Source organism: Simochromis diagramma, unplaced genomic scaffold (genome assembly GCF_900408965.1).
Source record: "Simochromis diagramma unplaced genomic scaffold, fSimDia1.1 OVJJ01000685.1, whole genome shotgun sequence".
Classification (NCBI taxonomy): Eukaryota; Metazoa; Chordata; class Actinopteri; order Cichliformes; family Cichlidae; genus Simochromis; species Simochromis diagramma.
In genome coordinates, this window is record NW_024387477.1 from 18,661,165 (window position 1) to 18,685,676 (window position 24,512).

The window sequence follows — 24,512 nt, forward strand, 5'->3', positions numbered from 1 at the left end:
TATACATTATGATAGATAAGCAAACAAGGTAACCCTAAATTCTGTATATGGTAGTAGTGGTTCCTGGCTCCTTTAAGTCACAAAATAATACTGTAGGGTAAAGGACCCACTTTCCCACACAAAATAATTTTTCAGCATCTGTCTGTGTAGACTGAATACAAGACTAATCCCACAGTTTTAGTGTTTTGCTCCATTTTTCTCCCTAATGTACCCATTTCTACTTATCAGGTCAAAAGAATCTTTCTCCAATGATCTGGTTTACCTCTGTTTCTGTCAAACTGTACATCAGCTTAACAACCCCGAGGAAGTGACTGCAAACACGAAATAAACTGTTTAGGCCTCCGAGAGCATAGAGATAGCGAGTGGATCATTACTCGTCAAGAGCGATGGCTCTCCCTCGCTGTGGTCACCATCAGTGTTTATTTAAAAGGTCTGCCTGTCATTGGGGTGAATTACAAGACAACAGTTAGAGATTAATATCTGGGGGATAAATTAGGCTTTTACCGTAAATAATTGGTTTGTTATTGCAGTGACCTATTAAATGGGAACACAACCAAATGAGAAGAAAATATGGATGTTCCCCTCCACAATTTAGTGTCTATGTGGATGTCAGCTTTCCTCCTTCATGGAAAGAATCCACTCACTGGCAGACCTGATCATCCTGAAACCAGACAGGCTTGGCGGGGTTTTTTATGTCACTTAAAAACTTGAAATTAGTAAGGAGGTTGGATTTTGTTTGGATGGATCTGCCCAGAGAATGCTTTTAAAGTAGTACCATTTGCTCTGTCACCTTCCCTGAAAAGACAATCACACATTAACTGCCAATGAAACGAAGAAACTGAAAAGCCATTAGTGATGAATTAATATCGTCTTTACTGCTTTGAGTGACTTAAAACTAGAGTTTGTTTTTAGCACAGACCGCAGCTCTACTGGCACACTTGCACTTTCACATACACTGCTTACAACATCCCCATGGCTGGGACTGGAGCCAGGCTGAGATCTCGAAGCTTATCCAGCAGATCATCGTGGCAGTTGGCTATTGAATAATGGCTTGCTGTAGCAGTGTCTGGTGGTTCTTTCTGCATTGAATTATAAGAACCCTTTGAGTCAGTAATAAAGCACAAATAGGTGTATTGTGAAAATGTTGTGAAGTCATGTTGAAGAAAACACAGCAACCTGCTGTAGCAGAGCATTTTGTACACACTGCTCCAATAACAACCGAACAAGATCAAATTCAGTAAAAGACTCAAAAGCATGATACCAATAATCATGTAAACATAATTTGTGCAACTTTTGAAGGAAGAAATAATATGCTCATCTACCTAAAGACATAACCCCCTTCTTACTTATAACAGCGGAGCTAATTTATAAGAAAAGTATATTTTGTAGTAATACAGCAAGATGATCTAAAGACTTTCTGCCACTGAATTCTATACAACTGCAAGTCTTTTTAAAAATAGAAAGACAACGATCAACCAGCCAGGGGCTTGTACTGGCTGATTTTCAGTGTGTTCAGCACACACTGGCCGTCCAGTCTCACATATTACCTCAGACGATTATAAGTCGGTCTGAGACACTTACATCACCTGCCCAGTTTGAAGAAAGTGACAAAGGGAAAAATGGTAAAACTAAAACTAGCCAGAGCTTACAGCCACCCACAATCCACCAGCCACAGTATGGGCAGAGAAAAGACCGAAGCAGTAAGGAGAAAAATTATCAAGATGAGTGAAAAAGAAAAAAAAGGGTCAATGTCCTGTTATCTGGTGATTATATAAACATACTGAAAAATGATGTAAGTAGCTGACATTTGTTTTGTTGTACAACTCTATTGCATCTTTGGTAAGGTAAATTATGTCTGCTGGTGGTTGCAGGTTAAGTGCCAGTAAACGTGGTTTGTATTCACTTGTTTAAGTGAAAAAAGATCCTGTAACTTGCTAAAGTTTAGGGGAAAATGAATAATTGCTTTTATTATAATTTTTTTATTAGTTAATTTTTGTCTGTATATGCTGTCAGTTACCATCCTTTGAAAGAAAATCAGAACCAGAAATTATAATGAGCCAAGAAAATTACAATTAGTGCATCTCGTCGTCATCCCCTGTTCGCCTTTGCAAAGAATGCAGATTTAAGGTTTTCAATTAAACGGACCCACAAGCTACCTCCATCTTTCATATACGGTCTGGCTTCATTTGCAACAGCTTAAGTTATTAGCACAGTGTAGTCACATATTGCAAGACATTAGGTCAGTTTGATTGCTTTTTTGTCCCATAATAGTAAGTTTTGCCTGATAATTGTCACACATTATAATATGTGACTTTAGATAGTTTAACATGATACTGTTAAGTACCAGATCTCCTTCAAAACAACTTTGGTAACTTTAACCACCCCAAGCAAAGTTTTTTCCTCTTTTAAACCATCACTTTGCCAATGAGAATACACACCAGACCACAAAGGTTACTGGGCAAGTACCTTCAAGAGACACTGTATGGTTATTGTCACTGTACCCAAATGTGAACAATGTGATAATTCAAGGAGGGATTCCTTGATTGTTGGAGTTCACTGACACATGCTGCCAAGGCAAAACAATCACCTAAAAGGTCTGTGTTGGCTAACCAGCCTGAAATCCTACACTACACTGTCTAATCCTCTCAGGCCTTTTTAAAACCACGCTGTGATAACAGAGACACCTACTTACTGTTTGCCTCAGCCGGCTGCTGGGGACCAATTGGAACAGTTTATCCAGCGAGAAACAGCCAGAGAATAAGCTTGGCATAACACAGTTAATTGGCGACGGCCTCGTTTTAAACTAAACAGCAGTTGTGCGTTGGGGAGCATGAGGGCCGAATGTGTGAACTGTGAGTGCGTGTCTATGTATCTGTGTGTGGTAATAATGGCCAGGCATGCGTGTGTTTTCAGAGACTTGGGGCTCTGAGGGGTCATATCCCATTAAGTGAAAGTTACAGGACTGAGCCTAATCAACCCCAGGGGAGAACCTATCACTTCCAACATTACCTCACGCTATGGCTTTAAGACCCTGTTAAAAGGATTTGCCTCAGCTTACCCTCGCTGACCATGAATCGATTCAGACTGTATAGTGAGGGCAAGAAATATCAAACTGAGTCCAGATCCTAATGAAATGACTTACAACTGTCTGGGCAAATTGTTCTCCATGCACCACTAACTTTAAAAACATCCCAAGACTACTCTGCAGTACTGACATTTAATAGGGTTTTGCTAGCCTCAACTGTTACTTTACCCTTAAAATGACAGAAGAGCAGTGCTGTTCTTATAGGTTTCTGGCATCCTCTGCATATGCACAACATCATTTTACTCAAACCCCTCAACAACATTTTCATATATGTTATTCTTTGTTAAGTACAGCAAAGGTTTGTTATTAAATTAAACTCTCTCAAGTAAAATTAAGCTTTGTACTGTACGCCTGTGTTGGCTGATCATGTGTACTGATCCGCTAACTTATTTGTCCATCTACCATCAGTTTACTTCTGCTTATCCAATTCAGGGTCTCAGTGGGAGTCGAGCCTATCCCACCTGTCATGGGGTGAGAGTTGGGGAACACTCTGGAAAGATCGCCATTTACGCTCGCATTTACACCTACGGCCAATTTGGAATCGCGAATTACCTAAACACGTATGTCTTTGGGCTGTGGGAGAAACCTGGGGTACCCACATCGGAGCATTACACATGGCTTTTTACTCCTAACAACTTTTGTGAAACCTTTTTGCATTCTGCTTCTTGACTGCTTTGTTTTTAGGCCATCAGATATTCTTTTTTGGAGGACCCCACCTCTACATCGCCCCTGTGTTTATGGCTGCAAATTCAAACAATGCTCACTAGTGCCACCATTGGTCAAAACTTCCACTATCACACTTGCAGTCAAAAACACTCTAAAGCATATATTGCATATTCCACTACTTCCACTTAAAAAAGCCACAAAAAAAAATAACAGAAACTTAAAGGATAGTTAAATATCACTATTAATATTAAACTGCAGGAGTCTGATAGGCGAACAGGTAAAGATTAATCGCACGAGGTATTTTATTTAGCCATAAATTTTCTTGCACAAGATTTAGAAAAACGTTTACCAGTTTAAAAAGGTCAGTAAAAGTATAATAAATCATTCTGCGTGATGTTTGATTGAATTAGACACCGATTTAACTTTCATACATACCACGAGTGGCTAATAAAACAGCATAACTAGTTGAATTTATGTGAAGCATTTAAATGATTGGGTCCAACTGGTTTACATGACTCAAAGAGAGCTCATAAAAACTGAGGGTTTGAAATATGAAGGGTGTGATAGTTCTGTACCTGCATTACACACACACACACACACACACTACACACATATATATATATATATAGATATAGATAGATATAGATCTCTCTCTATACATACACACACACACACACACACACACACACACACACACACACACACACACACACACACACACACACACACACACACACACATATATGCAATATGACGTAAATGCAACAATAACTACTTTTTTACTTCCAAAAAACTGCTGGCTTGTCCCCAGTTTCTTTTTCAGAAATACAGTATAATCCATGACTGTTTTCTTTATTTTTTAAACACTATGCAGTCATTCAGGAGGCAAGTAACAGCACTGCTATACATTTCATTAAAACCTGAACAGTGTAGATATTGTTTATAATTGTTGCTGTTTATGTTTTTAAAGCCTGAAACATCTCATTTTAGTGCCAAAGTACTTCAATATTTAAATTTATCAGCTTAATACCTATTACAGCACAGAAAACACATTTCCCGCATCAATATTTCTGCGATTTATTGCTGGCTTTGGACGCTGTACAGCTGAATCTAAATGTATGGTTGGATAATTGGAAATAAAGCACTGAGGTAAGTTAATAATATTATCATGACTTTTCTGAGTGAGTACAGACAGATGAAGTGCTGTTCGTAGCCGGGTGCTGTCGAGGTGAGCGGGGCCTGTGCAGGATTCCTCGGGGGAATCCTGACAGAGACAGAGCGCTCTTTGTGCAGGGGCGCTCCAGCCCCGGTGGCCTGAAACGGGCCAGGACCATCAGGGGACTCGCTTTCCACTAGGTCAGAAGTGTTCTGTCGACAGCTCATTGATCACAGCTCATCTTGTCATTTGATCGTCCTTCATGAAACGATGTGCAGACACACTCATATGCACACATGCATTCACACTTGAAAACATAATCAGGTACTCCAAAGCAGCTAGTAAAACAATATGGTCTTCCCCCTCGGTCAGAGAATGAAAAACAGAGAGTGTCCAGCGGTAGCTCTGCACGCAGGCTGAGGGCTGGAGTGCCGGCCTGTCACTGCAACAGTAAAACATGAGGCCGAGAGCCTTGCCGGCTAGGTTAACGGGCTCCCAGGACTCATGAAAAGCGGACAAAAGGCCCAGTTCTGAGCCGACCGCACAAGTCGCTGCCCAGGGTTTCACTGGCCATGTCCTCCAAGCTCTCCTGTCGCTGTTAAACTAAGTGGACTTTTACGAGAGGGCAGTAATACATGCCTCTGTGAGCCGACAGCGTAACTATGAGCTATAACAATTAAACAGAGCACAGGGCAGCCTTCTTAACTGTATATGTTGCTCACTATAACACTATTCATATTTATAAAATCTTCCTGTGAGCAGTGATGCATTAGATTGGCCTTCATATTCAACATCATGCCACAGCAATGAATCATAACATGGAAAGAGTTCTGCTCACAACTGCCTGAACAAACTTGAAACATGAAGCAGAAGCAGAGTGCAAAGACTGTGATGTAATATTTCACACAACTAAAAAGTAAATTTAGCAAAAACGGAGGGAAAAACTGTGTTGATATTTCACATACATTTATAAAATATGCCCCTGGATCTACATCAGTCAGTTATTTACCTAATCCTGTGTCAGCAAGGCCTCTTCCAGGAATTCCTCCATATCAATGTTGTGGAGCAGTGAAGAAATAAAGTATAGCCTGAGTGTGATGAGGGTTCCAGGCTGCACTCCGGTCAGGTGGCTAAGCTGTTCTGTGCAAGTCAAATGGCCCGTGACTTACCACACAAGAAGGTATTCGAAGACTGATCATCTACTGCATGTGCAACAATATTTGCTTTATGGATGGCTAAAATGAATGAGGACTTTCCATGTTTCAACAGGCATGAGAGTCAAAAGACGAGTGCAGGGACCAAAGCTGGGTCAAAAGCTGTTACAATTAAATTTTACCATTTACTTAATTTAGTTCTGTGTCGGTAAGACTGCGAAAAAAAGAACTTAAGTACCTTTTAATCACTGTGTCTGCAATTGCGACTTTACACTGGATTATGAACCACAGTGTAATTCAGCTGTAATTCTTCATTCATCTCTCTCTATATCTAAATCTTGTGACCAGATTCGGTTTCACATCTTTTCCAGACTCACAGCCAGACAGCAGGCTACAGTGAGTGTGGTCATAGAGACAATTTGATACACACATCTAATTTGACCCTTTACCTTAAATAAAATGTGAAGAGAAACAGGAAACACTGGATTTGCTGTAAACTGTAAACATTCCAGATGTCTATCCAACCATACACCGTGCCTAACTGGGTCTATATTCTGTATATATAATGTTTTACAGCGTCGAACCTGTGGTCATGCTACCCACAGTGCAAAACAGACACTGCTGACGTGTTCATCCCTCCTGTCTGGGGAGGGGTGAGGGTGCCGGGGTAAGAGTACTGGGCTTTTGTCCGACCACATGTCTATTGTGGCTAAACCTTTCCCTTGGGGGCAATTAGGACCTTTTAGTTTGTTGTAAGAGGACCTAAGTATGAGTGGGTTGAGCCAGGAAAAACATTTTTGAGCTAAACCAAAAACAGAAGCGCATTGAGCTCCTCTGCACTCCTGGACTTCTGAGCATCTCTCTATTAAGAAACGTGCAGCCCTACACTGAACAGACAGGAACTGTGGCAGCTTTACAGGGGCAAGGAGGTGACAGAGGTGAGAGAGAGAGTTGTGGAGAGGGAGGCTACAACTCCACCCGAGGCCTACCCAAGAGGGCTAAGAGCTTAAGACCAACAATGTTGTTGGGTAAGGACATGCTTCAAGAGAATCCAGAGTAAGGAAAGATCCATGTTTCACTTTAACTTTCATATGGTTGGATGGAAAACCGGGGAGAGGGAAGTGCAACGGGTAATGGTATGCAGTGAGATCTGTCGTAGCGTGCAGAAAGCAAACACATGTGTGTTGTTAAACACAACAGAAACGCAGAGCCAATGAAAAGACATTACAGTAACCAAAGGCAGCTACAGCGGAGGTGTTGGTCTACACATGTGAGAGATAAGAGGACTTGTAGGTATAAGTGTGTTTAATTGAAAGAGTCAGTGTTTGCACAGGGCTGAAAATGAAGGCACAAGTATGTTTGAGAGATGGAACAAGATAAGGGCTTAGAAAAGAAAGAAACAGAACACAAGAAGAAAGCAGGTAGGGTTAGATTCCATTCATGCGGGCACCTTATCTTCTTGCAGAAGAGATGTTTCCCAGGGCAGGCCTGAGTGGATCAGCAATGAACAGTGTTAGAACCACAGAGCAAAAGCCCATGAGTGATGAGGCAAGGTTAAGAGAACTGAACCCATTTAAGTCACCCAAATAAGGGCTGTACAAGTCAATGATGGATGCTGTGGAGTTCCTGAGGGAAAGAGCACTGGCAATGGGAACGGTGATGGGTGGGGAGGGAGCCAAGGTCCTGTGATCCCTACTTAATAAAAACAAATTGGTTTGATAAACGATACAGAGTTAATGCCTACAAAGAAATATGGGTACTAATTTTGAACAGTAACATCAGTTATTTCAACACAACAGCATTTTAACAGCTCTTATCAAGATGCAAAAATATGGATCAATGCTGCCACAGTTTTGTGCTTTTGCTTTGTAAAATCACAGATTTCAGACAATCTCTCATTTAAAAAGCAAACAGTCACAAACAGGCTCATCGCAGCTGAAGCAGAAAGAGGGAGAATTTATCATCTGGAGCGCTTTCAAAACACACAGCACTTGTTACTTCACTAAAAATGAAGCATTCAAGTGTTGGAAGGGATGACCGCATAACAAGCCAACATATCTCTTGAGAGGTTCCTGTGTACCATACGGTATAACGTGAGGATGCACTGTAATAAACATTATAGTGTGTTTAGACAGACCAAGAGCTTAGGATTCTTCCATTACCAATGTTTTCCCAGAAATTCGACTAGTGTGTTCTTTCACCTAAGTGCATGTGTGTGCATGCAACTGCATAAATAATTCTGTGCACATATGTGAGCCCTCAATAAAACATTTCATGGGCTCCCTCTCTGAATTGTTACAAGTGGTGCCATTATTTGACATAAGACTCTGGGCAGCAGGTTGAGGGTTGTGGGGTGCAGCATACTGATGCTTAACAAGTACACTTAACCCTAGCTGGTCATTCAAAGCCGAAGAAAGGAAAGGCTGTTTCCCAGCAGCGACATGGCACAGGAGGGCAGCCAGGCCAGGGTAAGGAGAGGAGGGGACGGCATCACTAATGAACCTGTCTGCTTCGACGGCTCAATTACCGTACACGGGGAAAAGAAGACAGTGTTCAAATTAGAGTAGCAGGCAGGAACAGTAGTAGTACTGGATTTTAAAGCTCAGTGTATAGTAGCTGTCACTAAGCCAAATACAGTATTATCTGACTGAAGCATGCATGTTGACTTTTATTAGTATTCAAATCAACTTGTTATAATACTGTTATAGATTTTTTTTATCTGAATATTCTTCCAGCAGTAAACGGCCACTAAAGTAAGTATTACCACAGCCACTGTTCACCTTAAGTTAATCTAAGTGGAACCACTAAAAATATCGGAGTGGTGAAACACCACAATCTCCCCCTAAGACATCACAGAGACATAAATCTGTAGTGTTTTTATAAGCTCCTTGTTATGTCTGTACTTCTATTTTGGTTGTCACAAACATGCTGCCTCATTCAGCCCAACATCATGGGAACTATTCAAAAGCCATCTAAACTCTGCTCACCAAAGAATGCTGTGTTTTCATATGCTCACAACACTGTTAAAGTATTAAAATTGGAGGAGGGAAGAGCCACAGTACTACAAAACAGTAGATGTTTTGCAAAATAGATTAAAAGAATATCTAGACTAACTTTGCCGAGCACCCTGGAAAATATAAAATAAAGAAAACGGACACCATGGGAGGGTTCGGGGATTCTTACTCTCGCAAAGTAATTGATTGCTCCTAGTGGGGCAATCTGTGTGGGATTGTGTTTTTCTTTTTTTCAGTGTGTAGGAACAGAAAAAACACACATGGACCATTCTCAGCATTAGAGCCATTAGAGGTAAAGTAACTGTGGGGGTGGTGGGTGTGGGGGGGCGTGGATGAGGAGCTTGACAGCGGGATGTACACTACTTAAGTATTACAGTACACACACTCACCAGCACATCCCAAACTCCAGCCTAAATACAGAGGCGCCCACTGTTAAAGCCGGGGCATTAGAAAACGCAACGGATGTGAAGACAAGAGAATCTGCTCTAGACAGGCGAATTAAACCGTGACCTATGATCTCCGTTGAGTAACATTAGCGAGTTTCCTGTGTGTAGGCACCGCTCTGTTGACAGTTCATCATTGCCTGGGAAGGTGGACAGTCACCATAACACACACACACAGTGACGCCTCGCTTTAAAATAACACAACGGCAGCCATGACTCCACATCTGTCACGGGGATGTTTAAAAGAGTCATCATTATTGGTCTTTATTTTGGAGATGCTGGGACGGCTGCAGGCTAATAGGAAAAGAGCCGTCTGGTTAACGTCCAGTCCCTCACCTTAACCGACTCGGGACAGGAGAGCAGAATCAGACTGTGGGATGGGTGAGGGGGGCAGATAAGCGGTAGCCTGGGTCCGCTGGCCCATATTAAATCATCATCAGTCACGCCCAGGAGTTCACAAACATCAGCATTCCCATCGCTCTCAAACTTCGCTCTCTTATCACACCAATCAGTTATCTGGTGCTCTAACAAACACGTCTGCTACCATCACATATGCACTCCTCCACACAAACACAGGCACTCAGATGAAAAATGAAAAATACTCAAACAAAAACCTGTAATAACCTAATTTCATATGCAGCTTCTGAAATAAAAATCCTGCAAATAAAGTTCTTTCAAAGCAGTGTAATCATTCTTATAGTCTGTGTCTATGGTCTTTTTTGTGTGCATTTTATTTTTTGTTCGTGCAATACTTACTTTTGTTGCCTACCAAGGAGATAACTGGCTGAATATCAGATTCCTCGTTGGCCTTCTTGACCATGCTAAACCAATCCTCTAGATTCTCAAAGCTCTGGTAGTTGGTGATATCGTATACCAGTAGAACCCCCTGTATTGGACAAAGAGGAGGCAAACAGTGTTAATGCTAACAAACACCGATTTCAGAAGTTCACATTTATAACAGATGTATACTGATTATTTTCTACCAACAAGGATCATTCTGTAAAAGTAATTGATTGCTCCTAGTGGGGCGACCTGTGTGGGATTGTGTCAAATCTGTAAAATTTTACCTACCTACTCTCCAATACTGTACATATTTTCAGAAGCTCTTGAAGTATACAGGGGCTGGTTGAAATCGTGCCGTTTAAAGATGCAAATACTAATTATATTTTTTTTAAAAAGCCAAATAAATTTTTTTCACCACATTTTTTATAGTCAACACTGAGCAATAATATTGTAGGATATATCATAGTTTCAATTACAAAGATGCTGCAACGCTTTATCTATTTTTTGAGGAGAACTTTGTAAAAAGTGTATTTTAGGTAAACTTTTAAGGATCGGGGACATTTAACAAAAAATGTTGACTGATCAATATGTACTTAAAGGGGCTGTGATTTTGAAAATAATCTTAATTCTGCGTGGCATTTTAATTTTAATATATGATAAGTAGCTGGACCGAGAAAAAAATAATAATCAGCTGATTCTGAGGGAATCAAGTGGGAGGCAGTTACTGATTTTTGACCCACATAGTCACATTCATGAGTAAAATTGAGCCAGGAAGGCAACAGTAGGTGGCACTGCTCCACTTCTTAGAGTAGGGGTCACACTCATTCACTCAAACATAACTTTAGTACTATCATGAAACTAAAACGAAGCTGAGGATCTTTTTTTATTATGAAAATAGTGATTTGCACATAAATTACTCCCAGTTGTGTAAGCATACTGCAGATTCACTGCAGAATGGAGGTCAGGTTTGGTTATCTGCTGTCTGAGCTAATGAATGAAGGTTGTCTGCTTCGAGACATTTTTTCTCCTCCCTCCATAATCCTAAACGCTAGCTGCACGACAGAAACAGTCATGCAACGATACAAGAGCCGTGTTTGGTTAAACACTCAGGCCAGAAGGAGCTGTTTACATGAACACATAAATTAATCAAAAAGCAAACAGATACAAGAGGTGCTTGCACAGTGCAAGACAAATAATAATCGCATGAGTCAACTATCTCTAACTACACAAGGCTTCGCCTTTTCAAAAGGGTCTGGAAATGAACATGAGCCAGAGTAAATGTCTCTACGTTTACTGCATGATGCAACATGACCGGAGGGGTGTCTGTTGCTTTTTGTCCAACGGACACGCACTGTCACAACACGCATGGTCGGCGACGACAGCTTACCCCTCTTGACAATTACAGCGAGCCTCTCTGAACAGCCATGATTGATTACAGGACGCACAGTGCCGAACAAAAGGTGTGAAACTTCTACACTTCCCTAATGACAAACTCCCAAAGCAGAGTGCCGTAATGGGGCGGTGTGATGCACCAGATTTTTCTCACGAAGGAAGAAGACAGAGATAATATTAGAGCAAACATCAAGAGAAAAAATTGACTTTAATTAAGCCAAATAGATTTCTGAAATGAACAAGAATGCTCAACCGTTTATCCAGGTTCTAAGGATAAACATTACAAAAATGTATTCTCGTACTGCTGCATGTTTTTAGAGCTTCAGTACTGGTTTTAGGATTAGGCTTTTCAAACAAGATATGATCTAAAGGTGAACGAGTGTGTCATCTGCTGTAAAACAACACAGCTACCTGCGGGCACTTAAGTTGCGGCATATAAACTGGTAAGCACTGACACAAACTGTTGTGTTTGTACAAAGCTCGGCTGTCATGTTAATCAACAGCGTGTAAAATTTTCCAGTGAACAAGCATTAAATAAAAGGTGAGAGTCAACAGATCATTTAGTCATGTCAGCTTTTGTGCATATGAGGCAAATATTATCAAAACACTGGAAGTTACTTAGCCTACAAAATAAGTCAAATTACTTGCATTTGTCATATAATTGCAAATCCTTTGTGGTTACAACTATACATGTATGTGTAATTGTTTTGTGTAATTTTTTAACTTTGTTTGTTCGTATGTATTTGTTTGGAAATGTGCTGCCTCTTGGCCAGGACTCCCTTGAAAAAGAGGTTTTTGATCTCAACGGGACATTCCTGGTTAAATAAAGGTTAAATAAAATTAAAATAAAAAAATAATTTAAAAAAAAATACTTATTGCTCACAGTGTTGACCTACAGTATTATCAACATTTTTCAGTTTAACCACCCAAGTCTGGCAGCTCTTTGAAAACTAGAGATATAGGGATTTTTTTAAAGCTCCACTGACCTGCTGCACTTCACTATGAATCCAAATGACAGTTTATTATGATTTCCCTCCACAGGGAGGGAGTGGCAGGCTTTGAATGACTGCTGAGACTGTAATAATAAGCATGCACAGAGTCACCAATACACGGATATTACCAAACTGGAAACTAATTCTTCCTGTGCTTCCCATGACTTTATTCTCCAATGTGACAAATCATGTATTAACATTTGGTTTGCAGATTTACAAATTTCTTTCCTTCCTGAGTTTTTTTCTCTTCATGTTAGAGGGCTTAAGTTCCCAGAGAGGAAGTGGCAGCACAAATAGAGATGTCTACATGTTTGTTATATAGAATAAAAAGCTGGTTCTCTGTGCGCCCTTACATGAGCTCCATATACGTATTTATCCAGCATTTTCCCTCCTAATGTTTGGCCTCCTATGTCCCACACCTGCAGGGTGACGTTCAAATTGCCTGTGGTAAAGAGAAAAAACATAAAAACTCCAATATTAGAAAAAACTGACATTTAAATGACAAAAAATACAAAGGTCTACTCTGTAAGGGAGGCAAAGAGGCTTTTAGAGTTTACATTTACACTTTCATTTCCTAAAATGCATTTATCTGCTAACCAGTTAAAAAACACAAATAAAAAAAATGATAAGGCCAATTTGCGGGTTTCTACTCCAGATGTTGTATTTCCTTTTAACTTGTTTGTTTTAACAAAGATCAAGATCCTGTGGAAATGATAAGTAAGCTGTAACTGGAGCCTGTATTTTTGGGTGAGCGATTTCCATAATAAAAGTCAACATTGTTGATTTACATAATGGAAACAATAAATCAGCAATTAATCTTTCATGCTTAGCGCTCTTGAACTGGCAGATCACCTACACCTCACATCCAAGAATATCCAGCCCAGAGATTGAGGGGAGATGAAATAGGTACGCTTACCCTCTAATTTAAACATTCTTAATACACTGGCAGTAAAAAAAAGACTTCTTATTAGTCTAGGAAGAGCTGTTTGCATTGTGCCATAACCTGCCAAGTAAGGAAAGTGAAGAGAATTATGTGCTGTTAAGAAAAATAGCAATAATTAAACAGAAAATAAGAGGAAAAGAAGACTGTTGTCCTTATGCCTGTGGAAAGAGAAAGGAGGAGTGGATGAGAGAGGGAGAGAGAAAGACGGGCACAAAAACCAAATCCAAATAAATATTTTCTTCCTCTGGAAAATGAAAGGGGTGGTTGAAAAAAAAGTCAAAAAAAGAGGAGGAGGGAGGACCAGACAGTGAGGAGTTTATGTTGGTGTGATGAAGGCCCAGGAGCAATGGGGAGCTGAGCATACACAGTGGACACGGCTGGACACGGCTGGACGACTCAAACCCTTCACAGGTCCCCTTTTTAAGGTGCGGGAAGGAAACGCTGAGGGTTACAGTCACTTGATCTAGACTATACAGTGTCAATGTAAAGCTACATTGAGAAGTGTGATGAATAATGGCTCCCTGGTGTCTTAAAGAGCCATCCCCACCCATCCACTGTGCTCAGACGCTAGCTTTATTTGTGTTTCAAAGATTCATGCTGACTCTGCAGGGCTGACATTTTTCACCTCGCACTTTGGAAAAAGTGAAAACTGCAGACAAACCTTAAAAACTGATAACAAGGTAAGAAAAACCAGTGTCTTGAAGGTGGCGCAGGATAAAAGCTTCTGAAGGCTGAACTCTGACAGGATTTATCAAGTAAATTTCACCTCTACTCAATCCCCTTCACCGCCTGTACCTCACTGGTTTGGCAGGGACATCTGGAAGAGGTATTGTTATAAAAAGCACACACAGAGGAGGCTGTTGTGTGCCAGTCGGCCTCGCCTCACCTCTCCCCACATTGGAAAATGTACATTAAGTTTGACAAGCTGGGCCTTCATGGTGAGAGGGGCCAACGCTGGCTATAGGCTACTCTCCCCCCTGCTGCAAAAGACCCTTACAGCCCCATAGAGACCCAGAGAACCACACAACCTCTCCAATACAAGGCAAGGTGGGGGTCCTAACAAAGTTTGGGACCACCCAGCTTGTACAGCCACCCTCCTCTTCATCAGCTCATCAACACCCAATTCCCCAGAAAATGGGCCATTTAACAAGTCCGCTGTTGAACCCAGTGTTGTTGCTGCCCCAGTGATACAGACATATGTACACTATATTCAAACAAAGCTTCGAATTTAACGCTAAAAAGATCTGTGATTATTTCAGGAACGAAACTTACTGGAAAGAGAAGTCACACGATCAATAGCGTTTGTTCGAGCTCATATTAAGGAGCCGAGCCCAGCCTATGCTTATGGTTGGTTCTTTTCATCCCGACTCCACCACAACATTTTTGGGGGTTTAGTTCTCCTAAGTCTCATAAGCTGAAACTGACACAAAGTCAAAATAGAATCCTTCAGCCAAGTCACAAATCAGCATAACTTTTACTTTTAGCACTTAATTTGCCCTCGCTTAATGTTGTTTTATTAGTAATGAAAGAATGGAGCCACTTTGCAGATTTCTGGAGCTTAGGCTTTGGCAGGGCTCAAGAAATGCCATTTAAAATGCTGAAAATCCCCATTTCACATGGTAGGAAGTAAAAACGGAGTGCTTTCGTCTAAATATAGCATTCGTCAATAAACATTTATTTTACAGATCTAAAAGGGAAACAAAGTGTGGCTTTATTTCTGCTCGCTCAACCTAAACAAATAGGAACATCAATGTTTTATGTAGTGCAGGACAAAGATCAGTTGATCTTGGGGGATCAGCGTTATGGATATAAAATGTTAATGTATTTACTCTGTACCGTGCCCACAGAATTATGAGCAAGGCTTGCCCGTTTGGACATAACCTGTCCATTGGCCTTGTGAAACCCCCCCAACCCAACTCAAAAAGAAGAGAGGGAGTGTGTGCTGTTTGCTCTGGAGAGAAGACCTTTCAAAGTGAATAAGCCTGAGAAATGACAGACACTCTACAATGAGGAGCTCCCAGAAAAGACACATTCAGCTCCTGAGTTTACCTGAAGTTGTCTGGAAATGGCAGAACAGGAAAACAGAAATAAAAGCGATGGCGAACAACAAGCCTATTTGTCGGACCTTCATTAACTTTTCTATTAATACTCTACTCACCCCTCATAATTTTAAGTAAACACAAGATCTAAAATCTTAAGGCAGATATACAGAATTCAAACAGCCTCTCACAGTTAACACAGTCTGTTGTGTTTTAAGCATTCGCTGTGCATTATCATCAGTGTTTTATTAGAATTACAAATCGGCAGAGCGCCAGTGCACACTCGTGCAACACACACGTCTCCGAACGATTACAAAGGTGTCTCACCTGGAAGGCTAATTCTCTTCAGAAAGAAATCCAGACCAATGGTTTGTTTGTACTGCTTCCCAAAGGCCTCTTGTGCAAATCTGGTGGCGAGTGATGTCTGAAACAAAAAGACAAAAGGAGAGAGGTGGAGAATGAGTGCCAAACAACTTTCCAGCTATCAGCGAGACTTTAATATACGTCTTTCAAAACAGTTAAAAAGAAAATGCTTTAAGGATTAAGGGACAAACCGTCATTGGGTGCATATTATGTGTCTCATATATTTACACATACACATTCAAATCGCAACATAGACCAAGAAAAATGCAAGACGCTGCAAAATTCCTTCCAGAGAAAATATACGGTATATTACATTAAAGAACTTCTTGAAAAAAGCAACATGTCATTGGGGAGCAGCAGAAGAAAAACTTTGATTTCATTCACACCAACCGAAAGCCAAAATAAGCTTTTCACAATATTTTATTTTCTAAAATGTCTAAAAATACAAGGGTATAATTTATCATATAACAACACTTCTGTGTGATTTTTTTTTTTTTTTACCACAATAGCATGGAGCCACAATGAGCCTTTCTTTGGAAGCGAAACCTTGAAACTTGTGATCATTCACATCCATTTTAAGCTCCCACAAATACTCTGTGATTGACTAGACGGGTCTGATGTAAATGCCTGCCTCCTCTGCTGTCTGTCTCTCTACTCAGCCATGGCTGTGACAGTGAAAATCAATGCGAATTACCAAAACAGGTGTCAGAGTATGTGTCATGTCTCCGGACTGCAGACCTAATAATTGCCACCAATTATAAAACCTCCATCACTGTCACTGTTGTGTTTTTGGGGGGGGGGGGCCTGTCGTGAAAATTCATGGGAATTCATAGAGCAGGCCTGACATGCCAAGTTTAATTCATTTTGATGGATGAGGATAGGGGGAAAAATGAGGTGCTGAACATCTATTAGCTATCTTTAGAGCAGTGTGCTTGCATAAACACAACGGAGAAGTGAAGCAGTGGGATTCCCTGAGTGTTCATGTGGCAGAAAATGCATTTTAATGTGGTGCTTGACAATCACTGAGGGTTAGAGGACTTAAAACTAAATTCTCTTTCAATCCATTAAGCTTTCACTTGAGCCCGTGCCCTTATCTACCTCCATTCATGCTCAGCAGCTTTAGGTACAGTCAGATAATGCTTCAAATAACACAGGCTTTTGCCCCTATTTCTCCAGGGTAGGTGCCATTTCAGACACCCCTTATCAAGGTTTACAAAGAATTTCTTAAAGTAAATAGTTTTTGTTTTCTTGTGAATGCCACTATAAGTAAACCTAATCTTTTAATTAACCCTGTTGATTGAGTAATTCTAACCTTTGCCAAAGGCGCTTTTGATTCACACTTCCTTCGGGGTGCAGAATAAGGTTTTATCCCCCTAATTCTCTAAAGGTTCAAGACCTGCAGACTTTTTTAATCTCAGCCTGTGAAGTGTGTCACAGACTCAAGAGTGACTGAAAAATTACTAGAGGTGACTGACGCAACAAGGAGAAAATCGGTCATTTAAGTAGCCCAAACAATCACTGACAACACAGGCATAACAAGCTCGGACAGCAAAAATTTATTCCACATGCTCGTGTTGGCCTCGTTGGCCATTTGTCTTGGCATTTCAGTAGCTTGGCTCACTTCCCTCTGCGTAGTCCTTTTTTTTCCACCGTACAATTGGAGCTAACCAGCGAATGTAAAAGCTGGCGTAATCCTGACACTCAAACAGAGAACAGTACAGGGTCACCAGTGATACCAATGCCGGGAAATGGGGGGAAGTTCTACTGAAACAAGAAACAGGGAGAGAGGGGGAAAAAAATATGGCAAGCAATGTGATGCAATTCAAAAGAGGGAGCATGGTATCAAACTGCCTCCTTATTTTCCCTAAACAGTTAAAACCAATATAAATGTTGGTGTTGTATAATATCCATTAATGTACAGGGCCTGCGCCTAAAGCTCCTTTTTAGCCTATGGGTCAGAGAACAGCAAATATTTAGGAAAAACCGAGTGGCTTATAATTCAGGTTGAAAAATGGACCTGTGTGTAAGTCAGACCCAGCACCTTAAGAGCCTGGCTAAATGTGAGACTCCATATTTTAAAAACATCTCGCTCAGGTGGACAAGCCTCCCCACATCTCGCTGTACTTCTGAATGGACAACCAACCACAAGCAAAAATATCGCTGAAAATGCTGTCCAAGAAAAACGGATCCGATTGCAATTTGCTGAGCAAATTGACATTAATAAGGGGGGAAACGGCATTCAAGATGTCAGTCAGCGGTGCCTACTCAAAAACGGGGGGCAGGGCTCCTGTTTTCTGCCCAAAACAGACAAGCAGGTAAGTCATTCAGACAGTGACGAGCTGACACCTGGCAGCAGCGTGAGGAGGGTTATTAATGTAGCGTATCTACTGGGAACTGAGTTGAGTTGTGTGTTCTCTGCACACACACCCCAAAAGAAAAAAAATGTCGACTTTCCAGAATGAGAACATTCATTTTTCTCATTGGGTCTCACCATTACTGCTACATTCATTTTCTTTCTCCCAGAGGACCGAGAAATCAGTTTTGAAAGGGGATGTGTAGCCGACAGGCACTTGACATCCCTGCATTACATTCATGTTCACTCTGGGATTCGAGATGCGGTGAAGAAGAAGACGACGAAACATAGCCGAATTGTCATGACAACCTCCATGCACTGCTGCAAATGATTGTTTGGTGTAACTAGGAAAAAATCCACTGTTGTTGATGTAAGTTAGGCCTTTTTATTCCAAGTCTTTTTAAGTGACTTTAATGAATATGATTCAGTCCAGTGCCTTTGAAAGGGGACAGGAACTAACTAGCTTGTGTAGGTTTAGCAATGCAACAACTATATTACAAGTCTTCATGTGTGTTTTTCTTCCCACTGTTATTTTATTCTATCAACTGAGAAAACAGCAACATTTCTCAAAAGGGCTTCCAGGCATAATTTTCTTAAATAGGGCCTCTCTCTGGAGCCAAATGAGAGTCCTTGGCCAGAAGAGAAAAGGCATACTGATGGAAAACAACCAGCAGCTGCAAAAGCCAGGCAAAGCAAATTGCAGTCTTTATCAACTGTTATACCCTCTATGTTCCTACACAGTGCCGAGTTTTAGAGGCGAGAACAACAGCAGTTTAATATAAGGGGACTTGGAGAATTCATCATCATGCTTTGATTATTATTCAGAAAAATGAAAATATGCATTTCACTGAAACAAGGTGGTCAGAAAAAGATTTTTTAAGCATAAATGATATGTTTTGTTGAAATATTTTAATTTGGAACAAGCTTTTTCATTTAACGCCTATATTTGTGTTTATCATACCTGTAATGTTTATGTTATCTCTCGCAAGTTTTAAAACATTTTAATGTAATAAACTATAGTTTCCAATCATTTTTATGCAATAAGTTAAGGATTGTCCTCCAGTTTCTGTTGAAGTAAATTTTATTTTAGTATGACTATGAAAAGTTATAGAATAAGCAGACTGATAAAATTCTGGCAGGAAAGATTTTTACAAATAAAAATACTTTAACAGGACACGTGAAGTCCCAGAGTCTACACATCATACTGATAAACAGCTCTGGATGAAAACAGAATTTAAAACAAAATCCTTTAAATCCAGGTACTGTATTATATGGCTCAAGTATAACGATAAAAAATAACCAACGTGATATTTTAACTTTTTCAAGCACACGTGCACAAAAAAGAAACAACATAACAGAGCAACACATTATCATCTAGAAGCCTTCATCAGGGTCTGACAAAGACATAATCCTCCTCAAATGAAATACAAGCTGTGGGTGGCAATTAGACTGTGGATAAATGCATAAACAAATATTTTTTCATGGCATAAATTCAATCTCAGCGCTACATTACAGGACCAAACCACAGGCACATGTCCTAAAACTATGTTCAGCAGCACATGCAACATGGATTAAGGGCTGGGTAGACTTAATAGGTTTAGAACAACAGATTGCTTCTGGTTTAAGTCCATCAGCTATCTTTGAGATAGAATCAAAACTACAGTCCATGAACTCTGTAAAAACAGACCCCTGGATTTTCTTATTGGGCAAAAAGAAACATTGATAAACTCCTTTTTTTTTAAGTTGGAACACCAATGAATAACTTTTGGAGGAAATTTGTGTATTTGCATTAAGATAAAGATTATCTTCTTACATCCAGAAAAACCCGGTTTAGATTTCTCAAACTTTTACAGGATTTAGTTCATGCTGCTGTTTATTGTACCCCTATGTCCGTTCTGTGGTAATTAGGTTTTATCCTTATTTCCTCATAGTAAATATAAAATGTAAACGCACAGTTCCCCAGTGTTGTAGGGCTCACTCATGTGCCAAGCTTTTAGACAGGCATAATGACAGTCATTAAATCGTCACATCACTGATTTTCAGTAGATTATTTGTACTGAAATAGGTTGTTCAACAGCCGCTAACAACGCTGCACTTTCATTAATGTTATGCAAAGATTTACCGTAAGTATAGGAAAACTCTGACAACAAAAGGAGTACAGTGCAAAGCTTGTTGCTCACTTGTAACATCTTCATTCTATTATCCTCTCCCTGCAAACGAGAGTACTGTGCAGAAGTCTCGAGCCATCCTTTATTTCTTTATATTTTTCTTCCAAACAGCATCACTTTATTGTATTTATTAAAGGGGTTTTGAGCAGTAGTTCTCCTGGCTTGCTGAAAGGATTTCCAAGTTTTTCTTTGGACACTAGCTGCTTTTTCCATCTATTTTCAGTCCAATCCTCCTACCTTAGATTTTTCATTGTTAAGCCACTGACTTTATAATTTAAAAATAAAAAGGGATCTAACTCAGGGAAGAACCAGTGTTATATTATATACCCTTGGGCATTTTTTACTAGCAGCATCTCACAATGCTGCTAGTAAAAACAATTTTTCACAATGTTTCCATTTCTTTAGTTGAATCTGTAAAAAGCCATTCTTAAGGAAGGGAAACAGGGAGAAATGCTGCTAACCTAAATATACAAGAACCGCATTGAAAATCATGCATTAAGTATTATGAAGTGATGACTCCAAATTTTAAATGTTTATAGGCACGTACTGAGGTCAGCACAGAGGCACAACACTGACTGCAGTCATCTGAAAAACACAGTGGAAGCTCTTTTATGGTTTGGGGCTGCACTGCTGCCAACAAGTGTTGGGGATCTTGTCAAAATTGATAAAATTACGATTGCAGAAAAGTACAAGTATCAGATTTTATCCACTATGCCACTATGCAATACCATCTGGAAAGCATCTCAGTGGCAGCGGCTTTATTTTCAAGCATGACAATAATCCTAAACACACTGCCAATGCTGTGCATAGTGTAGCATCTTAGGAGCGACTGCACGGGATATTCCAGCATGCTCCATGACATTGTGTTAGTTGAAATGAAATTAGGGAGCTTTAACATATCTGTTATGGTTACATATCTGTTCTAGCTGTGTTACTGGTTTACAATGTAGGAGTGAAGTGACGTCGAGGATTAGTTACCCCCCCTAAACACAAAGTCACGGGTGGGATTAAATACTAAACAAACTATCATTCTCCTGTAGCTGTGTGGTTTGTGGAGCACAAGGGCTGACAATTTATTCACACGCTTTAATTTAATTTAAAGTGCTGCTCAAAAATAGTCAAAAAAGGCAAAAAAAAGCTTCCAACCATACAGCTGAAACTACAGCCTTAATATACCAATATATTGAATAAAACAAAATACATCCTGTGGCTGTGTGGGTGGAAGACTGGGTCGTCCACCAATCAGAAATTCGGTGGATTGATCCATGACTCCTCTAGTCTGCATGCCAAAGTATCCATGGGTGAGACACTAAAGCCCAAGTTACCCCCACCCCACGGAACCACTGGAGTGTGTGAATGTTAGAAAGCGCTTGGACATAAATAAATGTGGTGTATGAATTGCTCAGTGGTTGGGGCAGTTCAGTAGAAAGTCACCGTACTAGTCCAGTTGCCATTTTCCTGATCCACAAGCCTAAACGTAGCAACTCAATGGCTGAGGGGGAAATTTGATTTTTATTAGTCACTGTAATTTACTTGTACTTTACAGATTAGCCGTATGGTATGAAACTGGTTGAATATGAAAATCTAAAAATGACAAATAAAAATCCGAAAGATAAATTATACCCTTTGAACATCATCTGATGTTGACTGTCTTTAGCGTCAGCTTTCGTTTTGTGTGTCCTTGGCTAGCCTGTTAGCCCTACAGGTGCTGAATAACAGCTACAAGTGGGCTAAAATTTATTGAGAACCTAAAGTGGCACGTGGACTGAGGCGTTTATGTGACCGTGTAAACGTCAGCTTTAATCATAATCGCCCCGGGTTACGTTGATGTTGTTGTGATTTACCTCTGTCGTTGTTGTTAGCTAATTAGCAGCCGTGGCTACAGTAGCGTCGGTCGCCATGGTTACTGCGTGGACAGCACAGTGTCAGCAGAAAGTGACTGAGTAGGCAAAAATGGTGTGCAGTGTGGACAAGTTACATTTTCCCGAGCATTACCTCTTAATTAACGTTGAGTAGGTGTTCGTTTTTGTGTTTGTATCTGTGTGGTGGTCTCACCTTCCCACTCGCTCCGTCTCCCACAACTACGATTTTTAGCTGCTTGTCCTGGCTCTCCTCCTCGGAGTCCGACATGGCGCTACAAAATATTTTTTAAAAGCACTTAGTGCTTGAAACCGAAACGGTAGAAACGAGTCAAGGGTGGATGTATGGAGCTGTCACGCTAATAATCACAAACGGATTAGACGAGAGCTGAGTGGGCACGCAGACGCCATTTTGACTCCGCTAAGAAGACTTGACTGGCTGCAGCAGCTCTCAATACGATTGACTCCACTTGCACCGATTTTTCCAGTTAAAGCGAGAGTACCGGACACCGAAAGACAGTCCTCGGGATTTGGCATTTCAGTCTTTAAATATCCTCTTTACCGCCATGAAGCCCTTCTCTGCAGGAGAAAGACCCGAACCGGAAACCGAATCACCGGCGTGTGTGTGTGTGGTGGAGTCCTGTGTGTGACGCGTTGCCGTTGCCGTGGTAACACGGGGTTAAAGTGCAGGTGTAAAACATGACAAATGTAACAAAGTGCATCTGAAGTGCACTTTTACTGAAGTGAAACAGTATAAACAAAAAAAAACAAATAATTTTTAATTTTATACTGTTGTGTCGGTGCTTCACATTTTTTATCTGTTGATGCGGATTTTAGATCAACCACTGTGACTCAAATCAAAGAAAATGTTTGTTTTAGGTCACATTGAAACTGTCTTGTCTGTGACTTGTTTTTTCTTTTTGTTGTTGTTGTTTTTATTTTCTTTCTGTGATGAGACAGTGGTGATGGAGTTCAAGCGAGACTTTACCATTGTCACAAGAACTGTGTGTGTCTCCATATGATACCATTTCAGAAAGTGTGGGGAACACGTGCAAATGCCACGCATGCAAGGTTTTGTAAAATTGCTTTGAGTGCACAGACTAGTTACTATAAGTATAGTTTTTTGTGTGTGTCTAAGAGAAAGAGACATGAAACAGAAGTGAGGTCAGTGTTTAATGGCTGTAATGATTATACATGGGATAATGAATTCCCAACAGTTCCAGAATGTTATAATGTTATGTTATAACAAAAACCCCTATGATGATTGCGGGGAAAACAAATCAAAGGTCCAGTTTACTCTGCCCTGGACAGAGTTACTGCACAGCAAAATCTCCAGTGTTAAATTAACACTAGAGAGTGTCTATATGGGTCCACACCTCTGAGTGTTAAATACAAAATAACTCAAAATGTTAGAAATATTCCAGTGTTAGAAAATCAGCACTGCTCAGTGTTAGCCATTGTTAATCTTCAAAACTGACTAGGTTACTTTTAAACATATAACACTGTCAAAAGTGTTAATTTAACACTCAACAGTGTTGTATTTAACACTCAGAGGTGTGGACCCATATAGACACTCTCTAGTGTTAATTTAACACTGGAGATTTTGCTGTGTGGGATCCCACCCTGGAGCCAGTCCTGAAGTAGGAGCTCGAGGGTGAGCACTTGGTGGCCAGGCCTTAGCCCATGGAATCTGACTGGGCTTAGCTCAAAGAAGCTATATGGGTCTGCTCTTCTGTGGAACCACCACCCACAGGAGGGGCTATAGGGGTTCAGTAACTTGTGGACTGAACAGCAGTTAGGTGCAATGGTCCTGGTAGTCTGATTCCAGGCCACCATGTCACTCCAATGTTGTGTGGTTTGCCTGTTCAAGGAGAGGGTATGCTTTCAACTAAAGGGAGATCAGGGGCCTTCCCGGGAAGGGTATTAGAGAGGTCTGATTGTCTGTTTGTCACACTTTGGATGCAGCAGGAACAATGCGGTTTTCAGAGTATGGAGTATCTTGACTGTTGTTATGTGCCATTCAGTACCTGTATAGCTGCAGCATGAGTTTGGTCTGTATTCCAGGAGTGAGTTAGACACATTTCTGGTGGGTGTTGAACTCC

At 40.5% G+C, this 24,512-nt stretch overlaps 1 protein-coding gene across 6 annotated transcripts in view; it reads right to left on the minus strand.

Moving 5' to 3' along the window:
* Positions 1–23,068, minus strand: part of rab28 (RAB28, member RAS oncogene family) — a 32,647-nt gene extending 9,579 nt beyond the window's left edge. For 2 of the 6 annotated variants that reach the window (XM_040015986.1, XM_040015982.1), the window contains exons 1-4: positions 22,607–23,067; positions 15,995–16,091; positions 13,039–13,127; positions 10,275–10,404 (exon numbers count right to left, since the gene is read on the minus strand). In XM_040015986.1, the coding sequence (XP_039871920.1) occupies positions 10,275–10,404; positions 13,039–13,127; positions 15,995–16,091; positions 22,607–22,681 (391 nt within the window). In that variant the 5' untranslated portion in view covers positions 22,682–23,067. Of the gene's footprint in view, positions 1–10,274; positions 10,405–13,038; positions 13,128–15,994; positions 16,092–22,606 lie in introns of all 6 variants that reach the window. The other 4 variants (XM_040015987.1, XM_040015985.1, XM_040015983.1 and 1 more) reach the window with 3 other exon arrangements.
* Positions 23,069–24,512: the final 1,444 nt, after the last annotated feature.